Source organism: Fukomys damarensis, unplaced genomic scaffold (assembly GCF_012274545.1).
Source record: "Fukomys damarensis isolate Sample0158 unplaced genomic scaffold, DMR_v1.0_HiC HiC_scaffold_26, whole genome shotgun sequence".
Taxonomy (NCBI): Eukaryota; Metazoa; Chordata; class Mammalia; order Rodentia; family Bathyergidae; genus Fukomys; species Fukomys damarensis.
In genome coordinates, this window is record NW_022900938.1 from 14049753 (window position 1) to 14067753 (window position 18001).

At 39.4% G+C, this 18001-nt stretch overlaps 1 protein-coding gene across 1 annotated transcript in view; it reads left to right on the top strand.

Moving 5' to 3' along the window:
* The first annotated feature begins 711 nt into the window (after positions 1-711).
* Frzb (frizzled related protein) overlaps positions 712-18001 on the top strand; it is a 50270-nt gene continuing 32980 nt past the window's right edge. Inside the window, exons 1-3 of the mRNA XM_019209393.2 lie at positions 712-855; positions 14738-14876; positions 17201-17306. Of these exons, the coding sequence (XP_019064938.2) occupies positions 712-855; positions 14738-14876; positions 17201-17306 (389 nt within the window). The remainder of the gene's footprint in view (positions 856-14737; positions 14877-17200; positions 17307-18001) is intronic.

Here is an 18001-nt window from a genome sequence, read left to right on the forward strand (position 1 = left end):
AACTTAATGACCTATCACTATTGTTGGTGAGCTGCATCTCTACAAAGTGGAAAGCACAGCTCTACATCCTATGCTGGCAAAATTCATCAGCTGAGTTATTTATACCAGAATTAAGAACAACTATTCTCTTAGACGTGGCCAAGTGAGAAGCAAGTTATTAGTGTTGTGTTTGGTTAAAAAAAAAAAAAGTAGAATAGCAAACAGCACTTGTGAAGATGATCAATAAAAGAGAGAAGATGAAAGAAATGAGAGGGAGGGAGAAAAGACAGGGAAGAAGAAAGGAAGGAAGTGTGTTGGATGGGCGATTCCAGGACCTACTAAGGTTTTATTCAATACTCGGTATAAAAGGAGAATCAAGTATTCTGTTACTGAACAAGCACTTTATAGGAATTTGTACAATAAATAGAAGTTTATTTTCATAGAGGCAGATCACTTTACCTCTGTTTACCATGTTTGGAAACAATTGCAAAATTCTCTCCATCCAGCAAAATAACATGACTGAAGTGCCCTGGGACCAAAAGGGCTGTGTTGAGTCAGCTTCTTGGAGTCTCCTACCAAGGAGGGTAAGCAACACCAGACCTCCACTTAGACTGGCATAGACCACAGATCTGCCTACCCCTCCTAGTCCAGAGTACCAGCAGCAAAAAGTCTGCAGTAAGAATTTCAAACAGCTATGCAAATTGCTCTACATACTCACTGTCTATAGAAACAATGGCGATGGCCTCTTTGGTAAAGAAGGGCACTGCCAGGCGAGCTGTGTCATCGAAAACCAGAAATTGCCTCACTGACAGCAACCAGAAATACTGTTATGTGGAAACAAAACCCTATAGTCAGTTCCCTGGATTTCAAGCAGAGGTAAGAAGCTCTAAGACGGGAATGTGGGCTATTATTAATAGTCTGTTTTCTTTGATGAGAAAGTATAAGTAACATGGAGGAAATGCTGAGGTTGTCTTGGTAGAGCAGAGGCCTCGACACTGGGTACCATGAAACCTATTTTATACAAAGCCCCCATGGGCCAGGGACTTGGCTCAGTGGTTCTGCCTCCTGCCTCACAAGCTCAAGGGCCTGAGTTCGATCCCCGGTACCAAAAAGAAAGTGCCCACGTGACAGAGAAATGCAGAATTTTTCTTTAGGCTGTGAAGAGATGCTTTCAAGTGCAAATGATATTAATAATAATAATAGCCAATGCTATTAGGGTTTGCTATGTATTTGGTACTATTCTAGGTGTTTACGTATATTAACTTATTTACTCTTTGCAACAACCCTTCGGGGTCACCTGTCCTTACCACTGTCCTTTTATAGAAGAGGAAATGAGGATGAGGAAGGTTAAGACACCCGCTCAGGGTTACACAGAAATGGGCACCTTCTGTAAAGACAGGGAGAAACAACACCAGTGTGGAGTGTCCCAATACCAGGAAGGAAGGAAATAAAATCCCAAAGGGCATAAATGGGGGGGAGTAGAAGTCTGAGGCCAAGTGGGGAAGCTTCAGAGTTGGTAAATGCTCGCTCCATAATCTCTGAGAAGGGGCGTTGTTTCGTTATTCCCTGCACCTGCATGCCCTGGAGGAGAAATTAATGTCCAAACAGTGGTGATAAGGTCAAACCGGTCTTTATGCTGCAGTCACAGGGCTGAAATTGTCCAGTGGCTCATGCTGAAGGATAATGGTTTATAGAAAAGCCTAGTACTACAGTTACGTAGTTCTATATTTTTTTCCTAATAACAAGCCTGTTTTTCACTGAATAGGAAAGGACTGTGTGGCATTTGGTGAGATAAAAGTAGTTTAAAGTTGTTTCTGGTCAAAGCATTTTTATTTCACTATTAACAATGTCAGGATTTCTTCTAGAAGCCTTCCTTCAAAACGTTTGACTATGGAATAGAACTGAAGTGCTATAATTGTTCTAATGAAAACAGATGAACCCTGTTACTGTTTCCACAGATTTCAGTGTTCACATCCTGTCTGTACAGCCCAAAGGAAATGAATGAGTTCTCGAAATTTTGCATAATTTATCTAAATTTTTGTTTTCTTTGCTGTCTTAATCTTTAGTTCTTTTTTTTTTTTTGTACTGTGGATCGAACTCAGGACCTTATACTTGCATGGCAGGCAACAGAACCACTGAGCCAAATTCCCGGCCCTTAATCTTTAGTTCTAACTTGTCCATTTCAGAACAGACAAATGTACCAACACTGAATTTGACAACAAGTTCATCGCTTTAAGAAGCAGTTGAGATTTCTACAATATTTTCAAATCATGGCACTAACGAATCTTTCACTGGTAGCTATAAGGTTTTACGTCCACTCGTTTGATATTTTAGGTTTGTCTGGAAAAATAAACTCTTTGTGCGCTTTCACTTAAGAGCATTAAGTACACCAAAATTAACTAAATTTGTGGTTTTGTACACCTCTTGAAACAAAATGGTAGTCCAGAAGAAAGTTGCATTAGATGTAATATTTTATAGATTTCTGTGAAATTTTAATATAAATAAATTATTACAGCCTTCCATTTTAGTTGGGTAAATTATCAAAGTGCAATGGAAAGTCTAACTCTAGCTTTTCTAATGAGCTTACACCAGTCAAATGGATTTGAAATTTGTTGCTGCGTATTTTCCTCTAGAACAGAAGTTGGATTTCTGCTCATGTTGCTTCTCATCCATCTGCAAAGCCTCATCAAGCTGCGCTAGGCCAGACCTTAGCCAGAGTTGACTGCATTATTCACAAGCGTGGACTGCCCTGTCTTTCAGAGGGCTGTTAGGAGGCATGGAATCTAATTTGAACCTGCCATGATTCATTTGTCACGTGAGGACCATCTAATCAAAGGGAGAAAGAAGGAAGGAAGTGGCGTTGCTAAGTAGCTGATGAGACTTTTCCTTTTCCCTGTTACTACAAACAGATTCCCAGCCCTCACTGTTTTCTATATGTGTCTTACTGCCTGCTCCTTTCTCCTTTCCCTCTCTCCCTAAAGACCCAGGTTTCCCTTAAAATAAGACCTAGCTGGAAAATAATCAGCCTTGAAACCTAGAGATCAAAAATGCCAGGACATGAGATCCTGAATTCAGTCCCCAGTACCAAAAAAAAAAAAGCCAACTCCAACCAGCCTGTCCTTACCTCACTGCCATCACTGTTTTCTTGCCCAGTGGCTGCTCAGTAAGGTAAGGCTAGGCTGATTGGGTTTGGCATTTTTGACATCCAGTTTTCAAGGTGGATTATTTTCTGGTCCTATTTGTGAGGAAAGAGATGTCATCAGTGAAGCACTTAATGTATGCTGTTGATGGGATAAGCTGATTTCAGCTACAGATATGTCACTGAATTCAGATAAGTCAAAATTCAGCAACGTTCAGCCTGACCTTTTGTTCTTCATCAGATTTCTTTATTAGTTTATAGATATAAAGGAATGGGTAACTTCTTGTCTTTTAAAGATTTTAAAAGTAGACATAACATCGATCTGAAAATAAGGAGAGAGCATAAAAAGAATTGAGAATATGTGTATATTATATGGATGTACATAGAGGGAGAGAGGAGCAGAGAGAGGAGGAAGAGGAGAAGGAGAGAAGGGGTGGTGTGGTGAGAGAATGAGGTGTAACGGTCACAGGGGTGGAAGGTTTTGCATCCTCTGGAACATTTGTAACGCAAGTAATTCCAGAGCTTGTCCACTCTCAAATACAGCGATACATTTAAACTTACAGGTTCAATTTTTTCTCTGCCCCTCTTGTGTGTTCTCCTTTTTTAGTTTAAATGCCCACCACAGGCTCTGTTGTGATTTTTGTAGTGGGTACTTCAGACACCTTGAGGGAAGTGTTCAACTTAAAACAGTCCATTGTCAATAATTAGATAAATAGTCCTCCCAAACAATAAAAATTTTTGAAATACATTAGTGCTAATCACCACTTTTTTGGGAATTATTACTTAGTAATTGTGTGTGTGTGTGTGTGTGTGTATGTGTGTGTGTACACTCGATTGGGTGAGATCAATTAAGTATTCCTCAGATACAAACTTTTCTAAACAACTAATAAACGAAGTACAGTATTAATAAAAATATATAAAAGTTTTCATTCTCAAAGCATCACTGTTTTGTGCCCATTTCATACCACTGAGAAGCAAGTTTCTGGCTTGAGTCTCGGTGCACAGCCCAGTGTGAATAGACTCTACATTCACTGGTGTATCTGTGGGGAGTTGCAAGTAAACAGGTATCAGCGACAACAGATGACAAACCTGTGGGACACATGTTGAACGTCAAGCGGAGTCACACAGTAGTTTAGACGTCTTCGGGGATGTTGCCTTTTATATACTATTTTGTGGCATTGTATACAGGTCAGCTTCCTGAATGATATTCATATTATAAAAATGTGTACTACAACTGGCCTTATAAAAACATACTGTCTGTCAAGAGCACCTGCAGTCTTGGGTTTTCTGAGGCGGCGGGGTATTTATTCAGCACACCATCTGTTCCATCTTATATTTATGCAGTGTTTAATCTCTAGGGCATTTTTGTTTATAGATGGGCAAAGACCAGGCAACATGAGAGGAAAACTGGTCGGAGTGTGTGTGTGTTTCAAGGCATATATGAGAAAAATAATCATGAAAGTTCAAGCCTTAACAGTATTTTATATTCTGTTGTTCTGTGATGTATGCTCCTTATGATTCTGCTTCTAAAAATAATTATTGTTGAAAACAGGGCTTTGGGAGCCACGCATCCTTTGGCAGATTGAGTCTTCTTTGGTGCTGCGTGGCCCCACTGCCTCCCACAGGATAGAGGAAGTAGACTCTAGTGATACACAGTAGTCTCCAGGGCCAGTTTTTTGTTTGGTTGGTCGGTTTTGGGGGTTTTTTTTGTTTTTGTTTTTTTGGGTTTTTTTTGTTTCTTTGTTTTTTGAGACAGGGTCTCACTATGTAGTTGAGACTGACCTGGAACTCACTATGTAGCCCAGGCTGGTCTCAAACTCACAGTGATCCTCCTGCCTCAGCCTCCCGAGTGCTGGGATTACAGTCATGCTCCACCACGCCCAGCTCAAAGCTGGACTGTTGTAAACCTTGAAAGAAGGTGATAAACAAACATTTCTTTTGCCAATCCAAATTAGCAACTAATTGAAAGCCAAGTCACAGCAGACAAAATGATGGCTATCGTTACTCATACCTTTGCCGTCGCCACCACCAGCCTTATTAGTGTTTCTGTTATTATGGTTTATGGTTAAAAGATTGTGCTAGTTTTTGACCCTAGGGTTAATAAGAAGTAAGTCTAGGGAGCTGGGCCACTGCAGACCTTTCCTGCAAGCTGAGCCCTCCCTGGACTCTGTGGGGCATCTGGGAAGACTTAGACCCAAAGGAGAGGGCGAAGCCCAGAGGCCAGAAAAGTTGCTCCTCTGTCAGCCTCCTTCCAGCTGTTAGCCCTGATGAGAAGAGTGGACATTTCCTTACTTCTATGAAAATACATTTTTCTTTCTCCACTGACCTGAGTTCACCCCCAGCATCCTTCCCACCTGTTTTTGCTGTGCCTCTTTTTATTTCCCTCCTCTTTCTTTCCCTGCCTTGCTTGGTGTGATCAAAATATGTGGTGAATGTTTAAATTTTTAAAAATATAGTAGGGCTGGGGATTTAGCTCAGTGGTTCCACCACCTGCTTCGCAAGCGCAAGGTCCCGAGTTTGATCCCTGGTACAAAAAGAAGAAGAAGAAATATATAAAAGATACATTGTTGTTAATCTTCTCAAAGGATCCTCCCCATTTGAATACATTTATCTCATCATTCTCACTACTTTCTGAAGTAGTTGAGAGAAGTCCTCTTTTGTGAGTTTATGATAAAAAATAAAGTATATATCGCCTCCCAATAGAAAGGCAGGCTCATGAAATACTAGAATGTGTTCTACCTTATTCACTGTCTGTGAACCATGTGACTTCTGGTTCTTCCCTAAGTCAAATGACCATGGAAGGTAAATTTTTTAATTCAGGACATCGAGGCAGCCAAGGGAGTGCAACTAAAGACACTCGTGGAAGATTTCCAGAACATCTGAAAATGACACAAAGAATGGTAAGTGTGTTTGAAGTGAAGAGGACTATTTTGAGAAGGATTAAGGGAAATGTCTTTTACTGAAATCATTAAAAAATGTTTAGGAGAACCATGCCTGCTCCCGACCCAGCTGCCATCGCTCAAGCGCCGGGAAGGTAGCCGCGCGGGTGCCCCTGAACCCCCATAACCCCCCCCCGGCACTCTCAGACCTCCTGACTGTGCCAGTCTTTGGACCTACTCTGCAAAGACAGAGGTGGTCATCAAGGGTATTTTTCTAAGTTCCCAACTTTGAACATCTTTAAAGAAAGGATGTGGGAAACCTGTAATAGAACGTTGTGGAGTTCAACCATTCTGAAGGTTGGGGAACTCAATATGGGCCTTGCAGCCCAAGGTCAGTCAGCGTCATGGGGTTTAGCCATCAGCTAACTGAGATCAGGGATCTTGCATCCTCGCTGTGTCTGAGCCATTAAATGGTAAATACACTATATTGAAATTTTGTTCACTGCAGACATGTTCTTTACTGCTTCTTGATTTCAATTTAATTCAAATGATTTAAGGGTGATAGACTAGTGACTACCACAGGAGGTCAGAGTCCAAGTTGTGCTTGATCTTAAGGTGTCGCTGATTGTATCAGTTGGGGTAAAGCATTGCCATTGATTTGATGAGCTGTTTTCTCTGATGGCATAAAGATGAGAATGTCTATGGGTCGTTAGAGACACAGAAGCTAGGGCACAACTATATCAGGAAGATTTGGGTGATAATCTGGAGATTAAACCAAGGACAGTCCGACAACAAAAATTAAAATGAGAAAACACTTAAGCAAAACACAAGGACAGACTTCCAGTTTACCAGCGGCAAACAGTAGGGCAAATGAGGATGAAAAGGCCGATAGTGAACCACCAGGACACCCTGAACTCAAAGCACAGGAAGTAACAAAACAGATTGATCAGGCTCTAGAAAAATTCAAAACAGAAATAATTTCCCAGATAACTATAGAGATAGTGAGCAAAATAGAAGTCGTGATTCGAGACTCTAGAGCAGAAACTGACAAAAAAAGAGATGAGCTCAGGACCATGATAGAAGCCATGAAGGCCCAACATAAGAAAGAAATGGAAAAAATAAACGCCCAACACAGGAAAGAAATGGAATCCATAAAAGAGATTGAAACAGATATCCAGGAGATTAAACACTCTATTGAAAGTGTACGCAACAGAATAAAAGAATGCGAAGATAGGCTCTCAGATATAGAAGATAAGATTGCAGTCAGTGACCATGAAAAGAGAGGTCTCTTAAAAACAGTAAGAGATCATGAGAAATCGATCCAACAACTCCTAGATGATGCAAAGAAGAATAGCATAAGACTGATAGGATTCCATGAAGTAGCAGGAGAAAATACAAATGATTTTAACAAGCTGTTCGCAGAATTAATGACAGAAAACTTCCCAAACAGGGGAAGAATTTGACATTCAGATAACTGAGGCATATAGGACCCCAACTAGTTACAATAAAAAAAAAATCTACCTAGACATATAATAATCAAGATCCCCGAAACGCAACAGAAGAACAAAATACTACAAGCAGTAAGAGAAAAGAAACAAATCACATACAAAGGAAGAAAGCCCATCAGAATCACAGCAGACTTTTCAACACAAACCCTTGGGGCAAGGAGAGCCAGGAATGAGATATTTAAAGTACTAAAAGAGAACAACCTCCAACCTAGACTGATGTATCCAGCAAAACTCTCTTTCAAAATGGATGGGGAAATAAGACACTTCCAGGACAAAGAACACCTGAGAAACTACATGAATACCAAACCAGCACTACAAGGAATTCTAAACAAGATCCTAGAAAAAGACAATGAAGGCAACAACACCATGAGGCCCAACAGAGCAAATCAAATAGGCAAGGCAAGAAATTAAAAGGAGAAGGTGAAAAAGTAAAAAGAGTCAACAAAAGGCCAATAACATGTCAATAACAAGTCAGTACATATCAGTTATAACCAGCAATGTCAATGGCCTCAACTCACCAATCAAGAGAAATAGACTGGCAAAATGGAATAAGAAGCAAAATCCAACAATATGTTGTATACAAGAAACACACCTAGGGCAAAAAGAAGCCCATAGACTGAAAGTGAAAAGATAGAAAACAATTCTCCATGTGACAGGAGCCCAGAAAAAAACAGGGGTAGCAATCTTATTTGCAGACAAAGTAAATTTCAAACCAAAACTGAATCTAGTATTATTGATGTAGGACAGTACTGTATCATACCTCTATGAATGTAAAATATCTAGTACCTGCTTTATGATACATAGTAGGGACCGTGCTTTATCAGAGCTACATTTAATGATATTACTCTAGAATGTTCTCTTTCCAGATGATGATTAAGAGGCTAATAGAAAAAATGGTGCCAGGTACCACAACAGCAACAGAACTTTGCTGTTGTCTGGATATTATTCTTTTCTTTGTTTTTTTTTTTTTTTTTGGAATGTGCTGAATGTCTATAATTTTGTTCAGATGACTGCAGAACCTGGAAAAGCTGTTGCTGCTATCGATGCATAACATACTATTATTAGTCTTTATATATATATATATATATACATACATATGTAAATTGAATTTTGGGAAACTTTAACGGTGCTGCCAACTTTGGAAAAAGTCATCCCAATTTACTGTGTTGAGTTGGCATTGTACAGAAGTGGACAACCATATTGGTCTAGAAATGTTAATTTATTTTTATTTTTATTTTTTTTCCATGTGTACAGGGGTAACACGTCGTACTAAATATGTAAGGTCATATCTACATGGGTTTGATTACAGAAACTAATAAAGTATTCTCTAAATAATGAGGAAAAGAATAAGATAAGACTATAAGAGCGAGAAGCAATTTAAATATGTTCAGGGACCATTTTCATCTCCAGAATAAAGGATTATTTAAATCCTACATCATTGCCTTTTCTCTTTTACTTTCCTTTTTAGTTTTATTTAAGGATTCCCTATTTTTAATGTTCATACAGAGATTTCTTTAACTGAAATACCGAATAGTTTCTTTGGTGTGAAAAACTATAATAGTACACAGGATCCTAATGAGATAATTAATAATGTGAAATAGGAAATAAAGGGCTAAAGGTGTAGGGAAAGTGGGAAGGGTGGGGGAAAGGTAATAAGGGAGAGGAAAAAAATATGAGAAACTGAAAAAATGGAAATAAAGTGTTTGTAAATGGGGAGGAGAGGAGGGGGGTGAAGGGAGGGCAGGGACAAGGGGGAAAAAATGAGAATCAAGACCTATTATGTAAAGGTACAGAATCTCAATGATGAATGTAATTGTATTGTATACCTAGATTGTACCAATAAACTCAATAAAAAGAAAAAAATGTTTAGACATTCACTATATTTTAAGATCATATCTTGTATTGATCATGAGGTAGAAGGAAATAAAACTATTGGTTATTTAGGTAATTTCCTTTCTAAATGTGTTCAAAGTTTTTTTCTGTGTAGTTATTTCACTGCCTTTGGCATAGTCTTACTATGAATTGAGTGGTAGAATTTGTGGATTTCTGTTTGGTTCTTTTCAAATATTCTAGGGAAAATCATAGCCCATTGTTGGCTTGACCACATCCTTCAGAGAAAAACAGGCTTAAAAACAAGATGCATAGCTGATGTAAAGCACTGCAAAGCTCCCCACCTAACTTTCTACCATAAGTGATATTTTTATCACTAAAATGTACTCATTGGATTGTTGATGTGGCACCAAGTGAGAGAGAGTTCCCCGAGGACCACACAAACCTAGCAATTGTGGTCTTATGGGTGCTTCTAGTTAAAATTTTTTAGATGTAGAAGAAGAAATGCAGTTTTCTGCAGAAAGCATGTCCAAGGTCAATGTGGGAGAAGAAACAAAAATAAAATGATACTGTGGACCTATAATTTAGTGAAATAAAATATCAAATATGGTCACCTACAGCACAAATAATTATTTCAAATGTACACATTTAGGCTCTTTCTAGGTGAAAAGCAACTAAATATGGACCAACATTGAAATATGTCAGTGAAATGTAAGCAGTTTTTCAAAAGCAGGTCATACAATTAGCAAGGCCAAGTCAGTCATTTTCCACCTGCCAGAGTTTTCAAGACCATCTTTCAAGCTGCTCAGTTTTCTTGCTGTGTTTAGAGCTTTTCTGAAGAAAACATATTCATGGCTTGTGGATATGGTGTATGGGACAGTGTCATCTAAGTTCTTTGAAAAGGAAGTTGTTCCCTTTGTTTATATATCAAAAAAAAAAAAAAAAAAAAAAAAAATTTAAACCCAGCTCTGAGTTTTACCAAGCAATATACAGTAGATCCTTGACTTATGCCCGGCCTGACATACGAACAACTTGGGTTATGACTGGAATTTTAGTTTTAACTTACAAAGAAAGTCTTGAGTTATGACCAGAATGCTGGCCTCTTATGCTTCCAAATAGTCTCAGATACAGATTTAACCGTTAAAGAGTTCTAGAAAGAATATTACAACCTCTTTTCCTGTGTGAGATTAACCGAGAAATCCTGGGCCAATGTCTCTCAAAGGACATTGAAATCTGCCTGTAACAGGAGAGAGACTTTGAAGGCTGTGCAGAGGAGCCTGAGCCTTCATTGACCAACTTGAGTTACAACCAGTCCTCATGAATGAATTGAGTTCATAAGTCAAGGGTCCAGTGTACTAGAACATTCTTCTGATCTAGTGTAAATCTTCTTGCTGTAATGTAAGAACTGAGTTAAGTTACAGGGCCAACCGTTATATCATTTTTTCACATGTAGTGAAAACACTGGAATTTATGTTTTGTGATGGTCCAGATCCTGCTTTGCTTCTTGTGTTATCTCCACAGCCCCAAATTGTGTGGTACCTAAAAGGGGAGCAGCAAGTGTCCAGTGAATGAATAGATGAATTATCTTTTGCAGGATAACAATATTTGTTGAAGCCATCAGATTTTATTCCTCCTCCTCTCCGAAAGAAATTTGTCTTGCTTTTCCACGTGTGAGCCTTTGCTCAAAGAAGGCAGGCTTTACAAGACAAATTCCTTAAGATAGTCGTCATGAGATGTAAAAATTGAGATATCTAGGGAATATGTATATCCTCCAGAGGTGGAAGATATTTTTATCATACACCAGATCCTGAATTCAATCCTCAGCACCAAAAGTGCAATGACAAAATAAAATAAAATACATGCTAGGAAGTCAATGGAGTAGAAACAATCTTTTAGCAAATAGGACTGAGACAGTTAGATAAGACAATTAGTTACCTGCACTCAGGAGAATGCAGTTGAACCTCCTCCCACACCACACCTAAAAGCCTACTCAAACTGTCTATAGGCTTACCTTCAAGAGCTGAAGATATGTAATTCTTGGAAAAAAAGTAGGATAAATCCTTGTTTCTTTGGGTTACTCAAAGATTTCATAGACATGACATTAAAAGCACAAAGAAATGAATAAAATTGGTAAACTGGGTTTCACCAACATTAAAAATATGAATACTTCAACAGATATCATTAAAAAAGTGAAAAGACAACAGAATCAGAAGATATATTTACAAATATTATATCTGATATGGTACATTTTTCTAGGATACAGGAATAATTTGTTGCACTCAAAATAATCCAATTAAAAAGTGGCAAATGGTCTTACCAAAGAAGTTATTCAGCCAAAAAGCACTCAAAAATGCTCAGCATTTTCAGTTATTGAAGCAAATCAAAATCACAATGAGCTGCTATTTCACATCCGTTGGATGGTTGTAGTAGAAATAACTATAATAAATGTTGTGGATATAAGTGCTGGTGAGCATGTGGAGAAATTAGAAATGTATATACTCCTGTTAGGGTTGAAAATGGTGCAGCCACTTTGAAAACAGTTTGGCAATTTCTAGGAACAGTTGCCAATGATCCAGCAATTCTATTCCTAGGTATAGACCCATGAGAAATGAAAATATATACCCATACAAAAACTTATGACTCTTTACAGCAGCATTATTCATAACAGTAAAAAATGTAGAACAACCAAAATATAACAAGTAATACATAGATAAGCAAGGTATAATCCTTCAGCGGACTATAACTAAGCAATAAAATGGAAAGAAGTATCAAGATGTACTACAAATATTAGATGAACCTAAAATAGTGTGTAAAGTCAAGCTGGTGACAAAAACCACAGATTGTATGAGTCTATTGACTTTAATAGGAGTATCGATGTTCAGAACAAGCATAACTAATAGGTAGAAAACAGCAGTTGTCTAGGCCTGGAGGTGACCGGGAAATGGCGAGCTACTGCCCTGGGCTTTTTTTCAGGGTGATGAAAATGTCCTGAAATTGACTGTGGTGATGGTTCCATAAATATGTGAATAAGCAAAGCTCCACTGACTTTCATACTTTAAAAGAGTGGACTTCATGGTATGCAAACTCTATTGCGACACAGCTATTATTTAAAGAAAAGATCTCTGAGGGGTTGGCAGGAAAGGTAGTAGGTGTCTGTATTACAGCATACAGACTGTTCCACACAGGACTTTCGTCACAGTTGGAGGAATAAGATTCATGCACATGCCTAGGTTATCTGGGTTTGAATCCTGACATAATCTCTTATTCAGTCATGGGATCTTGGAAAAATGACTTAATCTGTGACCTAGACTCCTCATTCATAAAATGGTGATAATCATGATGTTATGTAACATGTTTACTGTGATGATTAAATGTAAAATTTAGGGCTTGATATATAATAAATCACCTCAATTAGAAAGGCTCTGGGCTGGAAACTGCACAGAATGTTCAATGTTCTTGGGTTAGCAAAAAGGCTAGCAAAGCAAGATTCCCAGTTGGGACTAATTAGTGGACTGCGGATTTAGAGGCACCAAGTCTCTTGCTAGGAAAGTTCAATTAGCAGTAGAAGGATCCATACTAAGACTCCGGTCCTTTACCCTGGCTAATTTATTTTGAAATATCATATTTTGACCCAAAAAATCTTTCAATAGCCATTTCTAACATTACAAGTAGGATTTCTAGTCTTCAAAACTGAAGCAAAATTTTCAGATTAAAAAACAATATTTGGCTGAGGCTTTAGCTCAGCAATTCCACTGCCTGCCTTGCATGTGCAAGGAACCAAGTTTGATTCCTGATACCAGAAAAAAAAAATATTGGCTGAATTTAGTAATCAATATAGCTGTCAAGTTGGCAGATGTGTGATTGCATTTTTATATAACTATAGAAGAGACTGATTCAGTTTAACAAATCATGACTGGGAACTGGTCAGATTATTGTCTCTTATTGGATGTTTTGCAGGATTTCTAGTCATTTAGGGATCATTTTAAGGCAGTTTTCTAATTTGGCCTTGGTTCTGTTACTTGTTCAATTGTTTACACTATAACTCAGGCTGGAAGCCAATAGTCAAAGACAGAATTATTTGTATGTGAGGCTGAGGGTGTAGCTCATTGGTAGAGCACTTTCCCAGCACAGGCCAAGCCTTAGATTTCATCACCATCCCCAGCATGGCAGGAAGGAAGGAAGGATGGAAGGGAAGGCCAGTGTGCACCTTCCTTTCTCCTCTATCATCATAAGGAGAGAAACTAGGGAAAAAAGAATTACAATAAGGCTTCTAAAGAAATGGTAAGATAAAGAAAATGTAGGTCTGTTCTAGAGTGAGATGGTAGAAAGAGCATTCACTTGACATTCGACACAGGGAATGCCTACAGTGTGGGAATTTTCTGAATAGGCCCCACACCCCTCTTTCCAGAACCCTGTATCCTTTAGGTCTACTTGGAAAATTTCAGATGATGTTAAGGTATCTTATAAACTGCATACCGCTATGTTTAATTATCTGATTTTTTTAAAAAAAAATAAGCATTTTGTGTCTTGAATGTGTTAAAGAAAATCACACACACACTTCCAACTGAGAATGAGAATGGTGTAAATAGGACATCAAACCGTGACAGTTAACAGCCACTGAGCAACTTTTGAGTAAAAGATTCTATCTCTGTGTTTTCTGTTCAAATTAAGGTCTAGAGGGTTGAGTTGCTGGTTGAGGGTGGACTGGTTGATGTTCATTCCACCACTGAGATAAGAAGGCTTCTCTTGAAACTTCTTTGAAGTTGGAGTTTTTGTTTCAGTGAGAATAGAGTGGTGCTGTGACCTCTTAAGAAAGTACTTTAAGATTGGAAGGCCAGCTGATTGTAATGCTAAGTCTTATTGGGGCTATTAATAAGGCCTTTGAATAATGGAGAGAGATATCTAGACCTATTCCTTTCTTCCTCTGGGCATCATTTAGCTATTAGATTGCTTTATTATAAATTTTGTTTCCAGTGTCTCTGTAAAGAAAGATAAAAGGAAATAAAAACCATAAAATCTTTATAGCATGAGAAGAGTTTACTAAGAGTAAATCAAGCTTAATATCTAGTTCAATAGGGAAGGAAGGAGGGGGTGGAGGGAGGTCAGGGGAATGGGGAAAAAATAAGAATCAAGGTATGTCATGTAAAGGTACCAAGACCCCAATGATGAATGTAACTATTGTATACCTAAAATGTATCAGTAAAAATATATTTTAAAATATCTAGTTCAAAAAGGTGATTCTCAAAGTGTTATCCTTGGATAGAATTGTCACAATCAGCTGGGAACTCATCAGAAAGGCAAATTCTCAGACCCTACCCCAACCCACCATTCAGAAATTCTGGATAGGACCCAGCAACCTATCTTTTTGTCTTCCCTCTGGAGGATTCTGCTGTGTGCTACAGTTTGAGAATCATGGCCCTGATGTTGCTGCACATACCAAGTGGGAAGCTTTCATTGACTTGCTTGGAGACAGGAAAGGGCATACTTTTCCAAGAGAGTGTAACTCTTGGGAAGTACTAGGTCTGCAGAGTAGTATCTCAGGTAACACCCATGAGTAGGGAGGTCCCTTCACTTGTGGTCCAAAGCACCTCACTGGATTTCATACCTTGACAGCCTTCTATTTTGGGGAAGGCAGCACCAATACCTGACCGTGGGTATGGTAAGGGACAGACTGAGGCCCAGGTACACAGAGAACCTGGAGTTTGCCTTTCGTGGCATCTTCCTACCCATTAGCAGCTTTAGAGCGAGAATTCTAGTCTCGCTTCTACCAGACCCTTATCTATCTGTAAGAATTTTGGGAAACTTCATTCCTTGGAGCCTTGATTTCTTCATCTTTGGAACTAATATCTTTTGCAAATTATTGTGCAGTTATGTGCTTCGCATAAGTAGGTACTCAGTGAATGCTGTTCCCTTGCTCACTGGGTACCAAGGGCAGCTGCTTAGTTCACAGTGATCTGTCATTCTGATGGGGGAGTAGCATTGCTAGAGTCTGGATCTTGAATGTCCCTCAGAGGCCCATGTTTTGAAGGTTTGGTTGCTATTGTGCTGCTGGGAGGTGGTGGACCCTGGCCCTCAGCTTTCTGGTTCCCACGAGGTGAGCTGTCCACCTCTGCTACAAGCTTCTGCCATGATGTTCTATGTTGCCGCACACCCAGAGCAACAGGGCTAAGCAACCATGGACTGAAACTCATGAAACTGTGAGCCTTTTTAAAGTCCATTATCTCGGGTAATTTGTCACGGAGATGGAAGCTAACAGGTCCACACTGCGACCATAGTTATTTACATGTGAGCCTTGCTTATAGAAATGTAAGCTCATTTACCCATTTTATTTTTAATTGACAAGTACTAATTGTATATTATTAATACAGCACTTGTGGGGGTTCTGGGGATTGAATCTAGGGCCTTGTGCTTGGTAAACAAGTGCTATACCAGAGAGCTACCCCTCAGCCCCAGTACTTTCTCTTATAAGATAGATGTAAGTAGTTTTGTAAACACAAACCTAGAGTAAGTTTAAAGTTTATTTAGACAGATGAAGAAATGTTAAATTACTTAACATTGTTTAAGTTATTGACAAAATAAGATGTTGCAATTGGAGGGAACTGGTCAGATTTAAATTTTGGTAATACAGTACTGTTGTAATAACTAGCACGATCTTTTTTTTTTATATCACCACAGGAGCCAGGGGCCATGGGACTATGACTCAGTCCAGGAAGGTTCATTGTCCCAAGTGAACCACGGTACACTTCCTTAGCAACTGTTGAGCCCAGATTTGATCCATAGCAATTTATTATTATTGTTGTTGCTGATAGTAGTAGTAGTTTCCCAATTCTGGGAATCAAACTCAGGGTAATTTGGTTTTTTGAAACAAGGCTGTGCTATGTAGTTCAGCCTGGCCCCGAACACACTATGTAGCCCAGGCTGGCCTCAAACTCACAGTGATCTTCCTGCCTCTGCTGGGATTACAGTTGTGTATAGCGATTTTTCAAATAACTGTTTCAGAAGAAAGAGAAGATGGATTCTTTTCTTTCAAAAACTGTACATGCTATTTGGGAAGGCACAGCACACCCAGATGGAATCTTAAAAGAAATATTTTGAAGTAATAAATTGGGAGGCTCTAACAATTTGTAAAACATGACCGATGTTCTGTGGAAATAACTAGAAAAATGAACAGAAGCAGATAGGGTACACAAAAAGGCTTCCTGAAGGCAGTGGTATCATTTATTTATTTAGTGACTTAGTTACCGGGGATCTAACACAGGACCTTACACCTACAAGGCAGGCAGTGAAGCCACTGAGCTAAATCCCTGGCCCAATTTTGGGTTTTGATAAAGACAAAATATGGATTAAAGAAAAGTTGTGAAAAGATGTGTTAGACAAAGGGGATAGCTGATGTGTTGGGGGATAGATTTTATTTCGTGTAGTTACAGAAATTTAAATAAGGGCTCATTTCTTCTTGCACCATAAAGTTTAAGAGGAACAGGAAAGTACATTTAGCAGTCTATCCCTTAACTTCTTCCTTTCCATTTTTTACAGATTCCTATTATATCTTCTTAAACTAGACCAGGACTCCAAATATATTACATTATTGACTTTTTTCTCTCTCACATTTTATGTGATCAGTCATTTTTCATCTGGTTAGTTTATCTAATGTTTGGTTTTGTTTTCTTCTGTGACACCGCAGAGCTGTAGACCAGACAGAGTTTAAAGGTTAGTTAAATGACTCCCTAGGGTTGCTTTTCTTCTAAGTGGACAAAAAGCTTCCTTCCCCAATTGCTGCAGCCACACACTGCTGTTAAGGTCACATTAGAGAGAAAGATTCCATTAACTAAAGTTAGAGCTGACATTGTAAAAGTGCTGTTGAGCAGGGCTGGGCCTCGAACCCCCTACCGTCGTGAATCCTGGTTTTGGTTTCCGGAGAGCAAGGAACAGCTGGTTTAAAGGAGAGACCGATTTCAGCGATCAGGAGCAAAGGTGACTTCCTGTTTTGTTTCCTTCTTTCCCAGGGAAGGCTGAGTCTTCTGCGTTCCGCAGTCCTTAGCTCTTCGATCTCCCCCCACCCCGCCCCCCAGGGCACGGAGCGGACGCGGCTCACCTGTGTGCAAAGTGGTGAAGGGGAAGGGGCTGGGGGAGAGGGTCTGTTTTCTGTTTTCTCTTCGGGATTGAGCTCATCTAGGTGGACAAGATTTTTATTTTGTTTGCTTATTTTTTGGTAGCGGGGATCGAACTCGGGACCTTGCGCTTGTGAGGCAGGCGGTGGAATCACTGAGCTAAATCCCCGGCCCCGGTGGGAAAGGTTTTAACGTTTTCCTCCTCATCATTACTTCTGTGGGGTAGTTTTCCTACCCTTGTCTTTCAAGTGTTAGAGGAAATAGGTGAGACGGGATAACTAATAAATGCATTTTATTTCAGTAAGCAAACTCAACAAGCAAAGAACCCAAGCGCTTTGAAGGGTTCATTTCCGCTTTTAAACTTAGGAGGCAGAGCTCAGGAGATCTAATTCTACAGGGCAAAGGACAAAAAATTTCAAGGAAACTAAAACCCAAAATCAGAGCACATTGTTTGGTGCCGGTGTCCCGCGTGGAGCCGCAGTCTGGGAGCGGGCGCTCCGGCTCGGCGCAGGGCCAGGGGCCGGGGGTCTCCGAGAGCGGAGCCGAGGGGGAGCGAGC